The sequence below is a fragment of the Barbus barbus genome (genome assembly GCF_936440315.1).
Source record: "Barbus barbus genome assembly, chromosome: 41".
In the NCBI taxonomy this organism is placed as follows: Eukaryota; Metazoa; Chordata; class Actinopteri; order Cypriniformes; family Cyprinidae; genus Barbus; species Barbus barbus.
The window spans coordinates 27243901-27258900 of NC_136719.1; the positions used below are offsets into that span (position 1 = coordinate 27243901).

Genomic DNA, 15000 nt, shown 5'->3' on the forward strand with positions numbered 1-15000 from the left:
CTACACCTAAACTTAGCCCTCACATATCATGGGGCAATGTCCTCATAAATCACCTTCTCCTTGTCATACCTGTGTCATTATACACGTTTATGTCTTCATTTGTCACAAACACGCGCGCACACACACAGTCTCTAAGCAGCTTTACAGAAAATCATGATGATGATGTTTATAATATCTAAATATCTTCATGCATTATAGTTGCATTTATCAGATTACAGCTGGACGATACTAAGGTCACATTTTGCGACAAAAGTCAAACAGTTGAGATTTGTACATAATATATATCACTTTACACTGTAAAATATTATATAACATTAATCATGGTAATGATTTTCCATTACTTTAATGGAAATCAAAATATTTTAACATTTAACAGTTTCAACCTTTTTTCAAAATTTTTTTAAATTAAGTGAAAGTGACGTGACATTCTGCCAAGTGTGGTGACCCATACTCAGAATTCGTGCTCTGCATTTAACCCATCCAACGTGCACACACACACACAGCAGTGAACACACACACACAGCAGTGAACACACACACAGCAGTGAACACACACACAGCAGTGAACACACACACACACACACACATGTTGGGTTTCCATGTTTTATGGGGACTCTCCATAGGCGTAATGGTTTTTATACTGTACAATCTGTATGTGCTATTGCCCTACACCCACCCTACACCTAAACTTAGCCCTCACAGGAAACATGCTGCATTTTTAGATTTTCAAAAAACTTTATGCTGTATGATTTATAAGCTTGTTTCCTCATGGGGACCAAAAAATGTCCCCACAAGATTAAGATTTACTGGTATTACTATCCTTGTGGGGACATTTGGTCCCCAGGACGTGATGAATACCAGGTGCACACAGCAGTGAACACACACACAGCAGTGAACACACACACACACACACACACAGCAGTGAACACACACACACAGCAGTGAACACACACACAGCAGTGAACACACACACACACACACACACAGCAGTGAACACACACACACAGCAGTGAACACACACACAGCAGTGAACACACACACACACACACAGCAGTGAACACACACACACAGCAGTGAACACACACACACAGCAGTGAACACACACACACACACAGCAGTGAACACACACACACACACACACACAGCAGTGAACACACACACACACACACACACACAGCAGTGAACACACACACACACACAGCAGTGAACACACACACACACACACACACACACACACACACACAGCAGTGAACACACACACACACACACACACAGCAGTGAACACACACACACACACAGCAGTGAACACACACACACACACACACACACACACACACACACACACACACACAGCAGTGAACACACACACACACACACACACACACACACACACACACACACACACACAGCAGTGAACACACACACACACACACACACACACACACAGCAGTGAACACACACACACACACACACACACACAGCAGTGAACACACACACACACACACACACACACACAGCAGTGAACACACACACACACACACACACAGCAGTGAACACACACACACACACACACACACACACACACACACACACACAGCAGTGAACACACACACACACACACACACACACACACACAGCAGTGAACACACACACACACACACACACACACACACACACACAGCAGTGAACACACACACACACACACACACACACACACCCGGGGAGCAGTTGGGGGTTCGGTGTCTTGCTCAAGGGCACCTCAGTCGTGGTATTGAGGGTGGAGAGAGCGCTGGACATTCACTCCCCCCACCTACAATCCCTGCCGGCCCGAGACTCGAACCCACAACCTTTGGATTACGAGTCCGACTCTCTAACCATTAGGCCACAACTTCCCCCAGTTATGAGAAATTATGAGATTCAGCTCAATTTTAAAGTGAGTTTAATATAATTTTTAGTATAATACAGTACAGTTATTATAGTTAAATTTAAAGCAGCAACTGTTATTATGTGTGTGATGTATGCATGCTGATCAGGGTTATTATAGTTATCTAAAACTAAAACATTAAAAAACTGCTACCGAAGATACAATAAATGCTAACTGAAATGAAGTAAAATATAGAAAACTTTAACTTATTTTATTTCAACTAGTTTCCAAGTTAACTATTCTAATTGTTATCTGGTTTAACTCAATGTGCTAAAATAACTAAAACTAAAAAAATCACAATGACAAAAAACAACAAAATGACTAAAACTTAAAAATGAACACGAAAGCAGAAAATAATAAAATCTCATTCAAAATATTAGCCAAAATTATTATAGGACCTCAAAGATACTAAAATAAGAGATGGAATGTCTACTATATAATTCCTTGTGTTTGTGCCGACTTTGGTGAATAAACATAACTCTGATTCTGATGAGGTCGTTTCAGATCACTTCAATTCATTCAATAAAACAAAAATCACACATTTGATCAGATGTTAGGACAAATATTAAATTAAAGGACATTTCATGATTTATTGCAAGATTTCCTGTTAAATGTCACTGTATCATTTTATCAAATGTGCATGTTTAATAAATATGCAAATAGTGAGAAGTGACCAAAAAAACAGAGGTGGACAGTAGTATTTTGACTTTATTCAAGTAAATATAAAAAGTATCTGTAGTTTATCAAAGTGTTTTTCTTTGAAAAACGTTTACATCAATACACTCCAAAGTAGAGATCGACCGATATATCGATTTACCGATACTGAAACACGCTAAATTATATTAACATTTACTACATAACCATTATTTCGCCAGGAAACATGTAAATAAAAACATCTCTATGGAAATTAATTATTTATTATCTCTGCGAGCGATCACAGTTTGAGTATAGTTCTGTGTAACGTTAAATTCATAGATAAACGGCCTGTCAGCAGAATCTAGAATGACAAAACGTTTGAATAATTCTGATATAACATACCAGTTGAGAAATGCTATAAACAGATGTTTTGTTTGTTATAGCCCATTTCAATATTCCAGAGAATTAGCATATCCAGTGAATTATTCTTCACTCTTTAGCCTATTAAACAGCTTATAAACCTAAAACTGTAGTTTAAAATGAAGTTCATACGACTGCTCTTTATTTTCTCCATTTGAAAACATTAGACATTCTTTTGCTCATTGTTAATATCAGTGTTGCTGATGATGCTTTTTATATATAAACAAAGTTTTTATTGTTGTAATATGAAAATTAAATTTAACATGAAAGACTGTAAATTTTCAACCTTTTTTTTGTTGTTTTTAAGATGACTGAAAGGAGGAAAACCCTAAGTGATGTATGGACTTACACTATATTGCCAAAAGTATTGGCACCCCCTTCTAATGAACAGGTTTGACTACTTTAGTAATTTCTATGAGTATAAATCTTAATGTTTAAGCATATAATGATATTCTAGGGAATTGTGTTCTTCTAATTTTATAGCAAGTCTGGACAGAACCCTTTTCTATTCTAACATGACAGTGTCTCTGTGTATAAGACACGGTTCAGAAAGACATGATTGATTGAGTCAGTGTGGAAGAACTTGACTGGTCTGCAGAAAGCCAAGTCCTGATCCCAGCTGAACTCCTCTGGTGTGACTTTATATGCAGACCTTGAGCCAAAAACTCATCACCAAACATCAATTAGAAAATTAGGAGCACACAATTCCCTAGAATATCATTGTATACTTAAACATTAAGATTTGTACTCATAGAAATTACTAAAGTAGACAAACATGTTCATTAGAAGGGGGTGCCAATACTTTTGGCAATATAGTGTACTTCACTCAGTTATTTATTTACTTTATAACAGTAAATAAATATCGGTTCTGCATACAGGTTATCAGGCACCTAAACATGCAAATAATTGGTATCAGTTATAAAAAAAAAAAAAAAATCAATATCGGTCGATCACTACTCCAAAGCATAATGTTGTACGCTTTACTGCACTACATTTCATAAATAAAAGTTGTTGTTTTTTTTTCCTCAAGTAGTATGTAGTACTTTCTTGTTCTCAAGAAAAACGTCAAATTACTTTTACTTGAGTAAAAGCAAGAAAGTACTAGATTTCTAATGTAATTAAGTATTAAATTATATTTAATATGAACCACGGTGCAGTAAAAAGTACAGTATTACGCTTTGGAATGTTGTGAAGTAAAGAAAAACAGTCTGATACAGTACTGACAGCAGAGTAAAAATACTTCACTACGGTTCGCCTCTGCCATAAAACAACAACTATACGGAAAAAACGCTCAAGAAGCATTTGCTGTGCATCGCACACAAACATGACAAGAGCACAGCTCTGCTCTGGGACGCTGATGTCATTTCCTGCTGTTTCCTGTGAAGATTTACTCACCCCTGCAGTGGTCGGAGTCCATCGGCTCGAACCCTGGTTTACACACACAGGTGGAGGACGGAGGCCCCACCCACTGGCCGTCCTCCCCACAGAACATGGTGGGCGGGGCTTGGCCGGTGGGGGCGGAGTTCGCCACGCACATGCCCTCGGCCTGCTGCACCAGCGAGTGAGGCAGCGTCTCGGGGAAGGAGGAGAAGGCGCGGGTGACGGCGGGGCACTTCTTGAAGAAGATGCGGACGGAGAGCAGGGCCATACACGCACCCTGAGCCTGGAACGCCAGGTAGAAGCCCTTCTTCGACAGCGGACCCACACGAACCGTCTTCACGTTAGACTTCCTCTCTCCGCCGCGACGCAACAGGAAGTCAGCTGCCACCGTGTCCACCTGCAGGACAAGAGGAGAGCGAGAGATCCGGACCGTCAGAATTCAACCGAAATCCTGATGCTTTTACAGGAAACACGTGTGTGAGTGTGTGTGTGTGTGTCCCTGTGTGTGTGTGTGTGTGTGTGTATGAGTGTGTGTGTCTCTGTGTGTGAGTGTGTGTGTGTGTGAGAGTGTGTCTCTGTGTGTGTGTGTGTGTGTGTGTGTGTGTGTCTGTGTGTGTGAGTGTCTGTGTGTGAGAGTGTGTGAGTGTCTCTGTGTGTGTGTGTGTGTGTTTGTGAGAGTATGTGTGTGTGTGTGTGTGTGTGAGAGTGTCTCTGTGTGTGTGTGTTTGTGAGAGTATGTGTGTGTGTGTGTGTGTGTGTGTGTGAGAGTGTGTCTGTGTGTGTGTGTGTGTGTGTGTGTGTTTGTGAGAGTATGTGTGTGTGTGTGTGTGTGTGTGTGTGTGTGTGTGTGAGAGAGTGTGTCTCTGTGTGTGTGTGTCTCTGTGTGTGTGTGTGTGTGTGTGTTTGTGAGAGTATGTGTGTGTGTGTGTGTGTGTGAGAGTGTGTCTCTGTGTGTGTGTGTGTGTACCTTGCTGTAGGGGTTCTCCATCCAGGCGGGGTGAGTGCTGCTGGCCGTGTCCTCGTCACTCTGGTAGTAGTAAAGGTTGAAGGTCTCTTTGCAGGTGCGGAAGCTGGAAGGCATGGCTGAACACTCCATGACAGTGAAGCGGATCTCCACATACACCTGAGACGCTCCGCGCCGCGGGATGAAGCGCGTGCGCAGCCAGTGACTCACAGACGTGTCTGTGGGGCAGATCTGAAAGGTGCGGACGCTGTTGCCCTCCTCATCCAAACCGCTCATCTCCTCCCACTGAGAAACATCAGCATTAGCATTAAACACCTTCTGACCTCACAGCATGGAGTTATCTCTGGTGCTCATCAACTTCATGTGAAACACAGAACTTAACGACAGACAGACTCTGTCCTACTGCACATGATTTTAAGATCACCATCTTTCCCCGGAATATAATCACTTGCTGTCATCAATATGTAAACGGTGACTGAATATACATGCACATCAGCTCTGCTGGATAATCCAGCTCCAGCTTTTTTCTGATTACAGTGTTTACATGTGACCCTGGAGCACAAAACCAGTCATAAGGGTAATTTTTTTAAAAATTGAGATGTAAGCATAATCTGAAAGATGAATAAATAATCTTTCCATTGATGTATGGTTTGTTATGATCGGACAATATTTGTCTGAGATACAACTATTAGAAAATCTGAGGGAGCAAAAAAATCTAAATATTGAGAAAATCTCCTTTAAAGTTGTTCAAATGAAGTTCTTAGCAATGCATATTACTAATCAAAAATGAAGTTTTGATATATTTACGGTAGGAAATTTACGAAATATCTTGATGGAACATGATCTTAATATCCTAATGATTTTTGTCATAAAAGAGAAATGTATAATTTTGATCCATACAATGTATTGTTGTCTATTGCTACAAATATACCTGTGTTACTCATGACTGCTTCTGTGCTGCAGGGTCACATACAGTATGTGTTGTGTGCAGGTATGGGAATATTCCTGGATTTGTGGTTGTTGTGTGTTTTATTTCCTGCTGTTATTTCCCAAGAGATTCCAGGTGTTGCTGTTGGTTTAGTGCTCAGTAATTAGTTTAAATACTACTTTAAACAGTAATTTAATTAGGACTTGAACACTTTCTGCCCTCAAAAATCCCCAGCAACACCAAATGGAAAGCGGCAGACGATTAAAATAAAAACACTAGTTAATGTTAGTTTCCTTTAATAATTCAATGAAATAATCAGCATGGTTGTCTCTTTATGATCCTAAACACCTAACCTACAGCTCAGTATCTGTTAGCACCCATAATTCCCTGCGGTCTGGACAATGCAACTGATTTCCCATTAAAACAAGCTTATTCCAGGACTGGGAATCTGAATATTGTTTTAAGATAATGGGACTGAGGTGTTAGCATGGAAGCCCATTTCTGCCACAGAATAAAAATACAAAATATAACTATGACTTTTTATCTCACAATTCAGACTTTTCTTCTCAGTATTGTTTATACCTCACTAACTCTGAGTTTATACCTCACTAACTCTGAGTTTATACCTCACTAATTCTGAGTTTATACCTCACTAATTCTGAGCTTATATCTCACTAATTCTGAGTTTATATCTCACTAATTCTGATTTTATACCTCACTAATTCTGAGTTTATACCTCACTAATTCTGAGTTTATATCTCACTAATTCTGAGCTTATACCTCACTAATTCTGAGCTTATACCTCACTAATTCTGAGTTTATATCTCGCTAATTCTGAGTTTATATCTCGCTAATTCTGAGTTTATATCTCACTAATTCTGAGTTTATACCTCGCTAATTCTGAGTTTATATCTCGCTAATTCTGAGTTTATATCTCGCTATTTCTGAGTTTATATCTCGCTAATTCTGAGTTTATATCTCGCTAATTCTGAGTTTATACCTCACTAATTCTGAGTTTATACCTCACTAATTCTGAGTTTATATCTCGCTAATTCTGAGTTTATATCTCGCTATTTCTGAGTTTATATCTCACTAATTCTGAGTTTATATCTCACTAATCCTGAGTTTATATCTCACTAATTCTGAGTTTATACCTCACTAATTCTGAGTTTATATCTCGCTAATTCTGAGTTTATATCTCGCTATTTCTGAGTTTATATCTCACTAATTCTGAGTTTATATCTCGCTAATTCTGAGTTTATATCTCACTAATTCTGAGTTTATACCTCACTAATTCTGAGTTTATATCTCGCTAATTCTGAGTTTATATCTCGCTATTTCTGAGTTTATATCTCACTAATTCTGAGTTTATATCTCACTAATCCTGAGTTTATACCTCACTAATTCTGATCTTATATCTCACTAATTCTGAGCTTATACCTCACTAATTCTGAGCTTATACCTCACTAATTCGGAGTTTATACCTCACTAATTATGAACTTATATCTCACTAATTCTGAGTTTATACCTCACTAATTCTGAGTTTATACCTCACTAATTTTGAATTTATATCTCACTAATTCTGAGTTTATACCTCACTAATTCTGAGCTTATACCTCACTAATTCTGAGCTTATACCTCACTAATTCTGATCTTATACCTCACTAATTCTGAGTTTATATCTCACTAATTCTGAGTTTATACCTCACTAATTCTGAGCTTATACCTCACTAATTCTGAGTTTATACCTCACTAATTCTGATCTTATACCTCACTAATTCTGAGTTTATACCTCACTAATTCTGATCTTATACCTCACTAATTCTGAGTTTATACCTCACTAATTCTGAGCTTATACCTCACTAATTCTGAGCTTATACCTCACTAATTCTGAGCTTATACCTCACTAATTCTGAGTTTATATCTCACTAATTCTGAGTTTATACCTCACTAATTCTGAGCTTATACCTCACTAATTCTGAGTTTATATCTCACTAATTCTGAGTTTATATCTCACTAATTCTGAGTTTATATATCACTAATTCTGAGTTTATACATCACTAATTCTGAGTTTATACCTCACTAATTCTGAGTTTATATCTCACTAATTCTGAGTTTATATATCACTAATTCTGAGTTTATACATCACTAATTCTGAATTTATACCTCACTAATTCTGAGCTTATACCTCACTAATTATGAACTTATATCTCACTAATTCTGAGTTTATACCTCACTAATTCGAAGTTTATACCTCACTAATTCTGAGTTTATATCTCACTAATTCTGAGTTTATAGCTCACTAATTATGAGTTTATATCTCACTAATTCCAGGTTTTTCTTTAATAATGTCACAGATTACCTTTTTTATATTTGTATTCTGTGGGAGAAACAAGCGGAGCAAACTATTACAAAATACTGATGTGCATTTAAACGCAGTTAGTGGTGTTTCATGAAGACGTTAACATTGAATGTTCTTTTGACAGTCATGTGAGTTCATGCAGGTGTGTGTGTGTGTCTCACCTCAGGGTCACTGCTGGGGTAGATGGTCCATCTGAGATCAGATGTTTCTAGCTTTGTGTTCATCAGCACCTCTGTGAGAGAGACAGACAGAGATAGACAGGTTTACAGCAGCTGTAGAACATCATCTGATGAGAAACTCATGTGCGGTTTAGTTTGGACGACAGTAAAACACTCACAAATATAAATACACACATTGACCCAACATCATAATCAAAGACATGAAGTGGTCACATGACCAGAGCTTCATAACTCAACTGCTGAAATAGTTTTGATGTGACATTACAGCGTTCTTTCATAAAATCCAACTTGTAATTACAAGACAAAGACGTAAACAGTTTTCACTAGTCGGAAACTCATAATTATGGTGAATGTGACACGGTGTAAATGCAGCATTACTGCGGGTTTGATTTCAGACATATTTAATGCAGTGTAATGTGTTTATGATGAGTTTTTGCTCTAAATTACTGCACAGGCGTCTGGTGGAGGAGCGCTAATGCTGTGAAAATAGAGCGCTAGCAATCAACGCCCAGTTTAACATCTGAACCTATAAAACAGCGAGTTCAACGACTGCAGCCGCTTTACACAAAGAATAGGAAGAACAAGGGAGGAGCGGGAAACGTCCCAGCATTCTGTCTGTCCGTCTCCCTGTCTGTCCGTCTCTATTCCATTGTTTCCAGAGAAAACACAATGATACCCAGGAGGCAGTTCAGAGCCAAAAAAGTGATCGAGTGACATTTTCATTTATTACAACACACACACACACACACACACACGGGAGGGCTGGCAGAATTCCTGTTCATGCCTGAGTGTCCATGGAGCGGAACAGCAAAATTACAGCTCGCACTGGACACACACACACACCTCTAATCAACTCATCACTAATTACAGAGAGAGACTGATAGAACGAGACAGAACTTGAAGAAGATCCAGCAGCTTACACTCGCTCACTCACACACACACACACACACAAATAAATGTGTGAGGAAAAATCAACCAATAAATAAATCAAACCAACTCAAACCCAGTGCTTAGTATAATTTAAATACTATTATTGTTTTTATTAATATTAATAAGTTTTATCTTTTAATTTTAACTTCTATTTTTCAGTTTCAGTTTTCATTTTTAATGAAATATATAATTCATTTTAATGAAATATATATCAATATTATAATTTGCCATTTTTATTAGTTTTTGTTCTTTATAAATATTATAATTATTTCAGTTATACTTCAGTTAATTTAAATTCTAGTTTAATATTTAATACTTTTATTATGTGCTTTTGTCATTTATATTAGTTTCTGTTCTTTTTAAATTTTATTAAATGTTTAGTTTATTTTTTTATTACAGTTTTAGTTTTTATTTGTAATATGTTAATTTAACCTCTAATTTATTTTGTATGTGCTTTGTCATTTTTATTAGTTCTTATTCTTTTTAAACATTACTATTTATATTAAGTTTTATTACAATTTTAGTTTTCATTCATTTCCAGTTGGTAATTTTTGTGCTTCAACTTAAACTTACTTTTGTTGGTTGCCAAGGTAACATTTCTAATTTTATTCAGCTTTTCATCAATTTTGTGTCAGTTTTATTTCAATTAACAAAAATGTTTTAATAGTTTTAGTAAAGCCTGACTTTCTGAGAGGAAACAGAGTATTAGGCCAGTAATTGATCACTGATTAATTGACTGCGCATCATTCCATCACTCATCATTAATTCAAACATGACTGCCTCTCAGGCTCCTCCCATCTGGCAGCTGATTGGATGAGAGGTAATGGGGCATGTGATTGGCTGAAGATGGGATAATTAGGCTGCGGTCCAGTGGCGCTCAGTTTAATTACGCTAACAAGCTTGACAAGCTCTCCAAAACAAACACTCACACAATTACAGGCGTTCATTCACACACACACACACACACACTCCAAACCAACCATAACCAAATCCACACCATTACCACTGAAACATACATTTACATGTATAGCATTTGCAAGCACTTTTATCCAAAGTGATTAACACTGCATTCAAGGTATTTTCATCAGTTCATGTATTTCCTGGGACTCGAACCCATGACCTACTGCTTGAGCTACAGAAATACACTATCACAATAACACAGTGTGAATGAGATCTAAACTGGATCAAAAGCAGATGTGAGGGACAGTGTGAATAACTTTCAATCCACTGAATCTGAGTCAAGAAGACCCCTTAAAGAGAGAAAGACGGAGGGGTCGGAGGTCACAGCCCATGATAATCCAGCTTTATCTCTCACTGCTGAGAAAAATCTGTTTAACGGGATTTATGGACATTGAGACTACCTCACACACACATACACACCCACATACATACACACACACACACACACACACATACACACCCACACACACATACACACCCACACACTCTCACACAAAAGAGCAGAAGTGATGTCCACACATTTGAAAGCCAAATGTCCTCCTGTTTGCATCTGTGAGAGAAGAGAGAGCGCAGCTGTGATGAAACACTTGGAGATTTACTGTGTTTTAGGGTCAATCTCTTGAGTTTAGCATATTGGAGCTCTTTAGCTCCTTTGAGGAGGAGAGCTGGTGTTCCTGAGAGCCGTAAGCTTCTTCAGCCGCTCTATTGTTCCTCAACAATGGGCCTGAGCCGTGTGACCGTCCCTCCAGATTAACTAACACAGCTGGTTAACTTCACCAGAAACCCTCGCTTCCAATCACTCGCTCGACTCTCGCCTGCTTTATGAGCTCTTCCTGTCGCAAGCACGTGTAAAATACCTCAAAGAATCCCGTAAATCTGAGCCGAGTACATCGTTCAGCGGGCCTGAGCGCCGCTCCTCATCCGTCTCTCCGCTGGACGCGCCGCAGTGTTTGGACAGTGTCAGATATTGTTGATCTTACAGGAGGACAAATGAAAGTCTTTATAGTCGTAATGAGCACGCGGGGTTTAGCCCATCGAAATCCTGCTGAACGCTTCCAAACCAGGCTGATTTAAAAATACAACCTCAATTATGAATAATGAAAGTGTGTGGATGTTAATAAGAGCGATACCGATCCGCGTGTTTACTTTAGCAACGAGCTCTTCAGCTGAAACCTCCTTAAAGATAAAAAATATATATAGTCAATAACGTTCTTACGTGTTCTTTCATTAGTCTGCAGTCGTTATAACTCGGGCTGGGTGAGAAATATCGATTTCTTGATTATCGATTTTCATTTTTACGAAACGATACCGATGCTTGAAACAAAATAAACATGAATGAACATCTGAAGGCAGTGTTGCGAAGGTTACTTTGGGAAATGTAACAGGTTACAGATTACAAGTTGCCCTATAAATGTAATAAGTATGTAACTATTTCAATTAATGTAACTGATTACTTTTCTAAATTGCTAACGAATGTTTTCAACCGTTAATCATTTTCAAACAGGGTTATATTACAGTAGAACTCATCACTGATTACTGTCAGACTTTCAGAATCCTTCATCACTTCAATTAAGATTATAATCATTTCATTTTAAAGCACTCAGAATATAGCACCTCTTTTCATTTTGAGATCATTCTGAGGTTAAATGCAGATTTAAAATTATAACAAGAAACTTTTTAATAGCTATAATACTGCTTTTGAAATCAAATCTTTGCAGGAAACACTGGCATCTAACATTTCATCTTAAAAATAAAGCATATACATCAACCCAAATATGAAATAAAACAGTTATTAAATAAGCATGTGTCCTAAACTCCTGAAACATTGCTGCCTCATTTAGCCGTCAATGCAACTTATGAAATAAAACAATCAAATCTGTGTGTGTGTGTGTGTGTGAGAGAGAGAGAGAGTGTGTGTGTGAGAGAGAGAGAGAGTGTGTGTGTGTGAGAGAGAGAGAGTGTGTGTGTGTGTGTGTGTGTGTGTGAGAGAGAGAGAGAGAGTGTGTGTGTGAGAGAGAGAGAGTGTGTGTGTGTGTGAGAGAGAGAGAGAGAGTGTGTGTGTGAGAGAGAGAGAGTGTGTGTGTGTGTGTGTGTGTGTGTGAGAGAGAGAGAGAGAGTGTGTGTGTGAGAGAGAGAGAGAGTGTGTGTGTGTGAGAGAGAGAGAGTGTGTGTGTGTGTGTGTGTGTGTGTGAGAGAGAGAGAGAGAGTGTGTGTGTGAGAGAGAGAGAGTGTGTGTGTGTGTGAGAGAGAGAGAGAGAGTGTGTGTGTGTGAGAGAGAGAGAGAGAGTGTGTGTGTGTGTGAGAGAGAGAGAGAGAGTGTGTGTGTGAGAGAGAGAGAGTGTGTGTGTGTGCGTGTGTGTGTGTGTGAAAATATTCAGATGTAGCCCCCTTTGTCATTTTTAACATTTTCACAAGTAACAGTAACTTTAAATTAAATTGATCTCGTAATTAAATCATGTAATTTCGTTACATGAAACTAGTTACACCCCAACACTGTCTGAAGGCGTTAAAAGAAACCCGTCTCATGTAAATGTTTCAGCCGCACAAAGATATATCAGCTTGTAAACAATGTTACATTTACCTCAGATAAAACATTTCCGCTGACCAGAAACTCGTTAGTAAGCTAGAGAAACGAACTCTAGAGGAGCATTTAGCACCATATAACATATTCATTATCACACACACACACACACACACACACACTCTCTGGGTTTATCATCTGGAGACACACAGAACTCCTGTGACGGTCAACAGATAGTCGAGAACCTTCACATGTTCCACAAAGAACTCGGGATTCTCTGGTTCTGTAGAAACGCATCTGTGTTCTGCTGCTTTAAAGAACCTTGAAGAACCTTTCAAGAAGCCTGTAACTCTAGAACCCACCTTAACAAATATGTTTTATATTGGCTTTGGTGATTCCACAAAGAACCTTTAACATCATTGGACTCTTTCCATTGCACAAAAGATCTTTATGAATGTTCTTCACACTAATGACAAATGGTTCTTCTATGACGTCACTGCGAAAACAGCTTTATTTTTAAGAGTGTAAAGAGCCAGAAACGGAGGATCTTTATTGAACCATTGAAGAACTTGTAAAATAAGTCGATTTATTCAGAACACAAAATCCACTTTATAAACTACGGACTTCTCATTATCTGAAGACTAATCATCCCAGAAATAAATTCAGATTCTCCAGTTACTGTGAAAGACAATCAAAGCGTTTATTTTTTGAAAGTTTGTCAAAGTCAATGATAAATTATTATTCAGTAAGGACAGACAGTATGTGTTTAATAACGCAGAATTCGTCAATAATAACAGTAATATATACTAATATTAATGTTGCTCGTACCTTCCTCTGCTGATGTGAATCCAGTCCAGAACCAGATCACAGCAATAATCCAGAAAACAGGATCCATCTCAAAGTGCTGTCAGATCTTTAGATTCAGATCCACTCCAGTCTCTCAAAACCTCATCAATCCGATTTCAACAAACAACACGGATTATTATTTAATTATGTAAAAACTCCACAAATCCGACTCGTGAGGAACTTTTCTTTCTAAACTAACCTTAATTTCGGCCCATTCCTGTTTCAAATAAATGAAGATAAAACTTGACCAGTTTAAATCTTCAATCCACACTGAATCCGATCCGGATCAAACAGATAACGTTACCAATAAACTCGAATCGGACTGAAACTCAATCCTGGTTATGCGCTGTCCCGCCGTTAAAACTCTCTAATCCCAGCAGCGCGCGCTTCTTCCGTTCAAAGTCGTCTATATTCCACTCGTCGCTGCGGTCAGCCGTTAAATAATCTCGAGAAAAACATTTACCGAAACTTTCGCAGCGACGCGGAGTTACCGTCGAGTTTCCCTCAGAACCGAGCACTGCTGCTAACCCCGCCCCCCGCGGGCAGCACCGCCTCCTATTGGTCCCAGCGGCTGTCCGTCAGAGCTGAAACACGAGCGCGCTTCATGTAGACTCTCACGCACAAATTAATTTAGTTTATGTGATATATAAATATATATAGGCTACATTACTAAATAGCTTACAAATACGATGATTTACAAATTCAGTTGCTCTGTACAAAGTCAGATACACTGGAGAGTTTTGATGAATTTGGTTATAAACAGTGTTGGGAGAAACTATAGTTACATGTAATTACGTAATTTAATTATAAAAGAAATGTAACTGTAATCTATTACAGAAAAAAAATTGTAATTAAATTACAGTTACTTGAAAATGTTAAAGATTTCAAAGGGGGTTACATCTGAATATTTTCGCATGCGCACACACAGAGACACACACACACACACACACA

The 15000-nt window shown here is 38.3% G+C and overlaps 1 protein-coding gene across 2 annotated transcripts in view; it reads right to left on the reverse strand.

The window, feature by feature from the left end:
• Window positions 1-14593, reverse strand: part of LOC306860207 (ephrin type-B receptor 4b) — a 32659-nt gene extending 18066 nt beyond the window's left edge. Inside the window, exons 1-5 of one of the 2 annotated variants that reach the window (XM_079401781.1) lie at window positions 14249-14593; window positions 14032-14150; window positions 8775-8845; window positions 5327-5608; window positions 4375-4756 (exon numbers count right to left, since the gene is read on the reverse strand). In XM_079401781.1, coding sequence (XP_079257907.1) covers window positions 4375-4756; window positions 5327-5608; window positions 8775-8845; window positions 14032-14098 — 802 coding nt within the window. In that variant the 5' untranslated portion in view covers window positions 14099-14150; window positions 14249-14593. Of the gene's footprint in view, window positions 1-4374; window positions 4757-5326; window positions 5609-8774; window positions 8846-14031 lie in introns of both variants that reach the window. The other variant, XM_079401780.1, reaches the window with a different exon arrangement.
• Window positions 14594-15000: the final 407 nt, after the last annotated feature.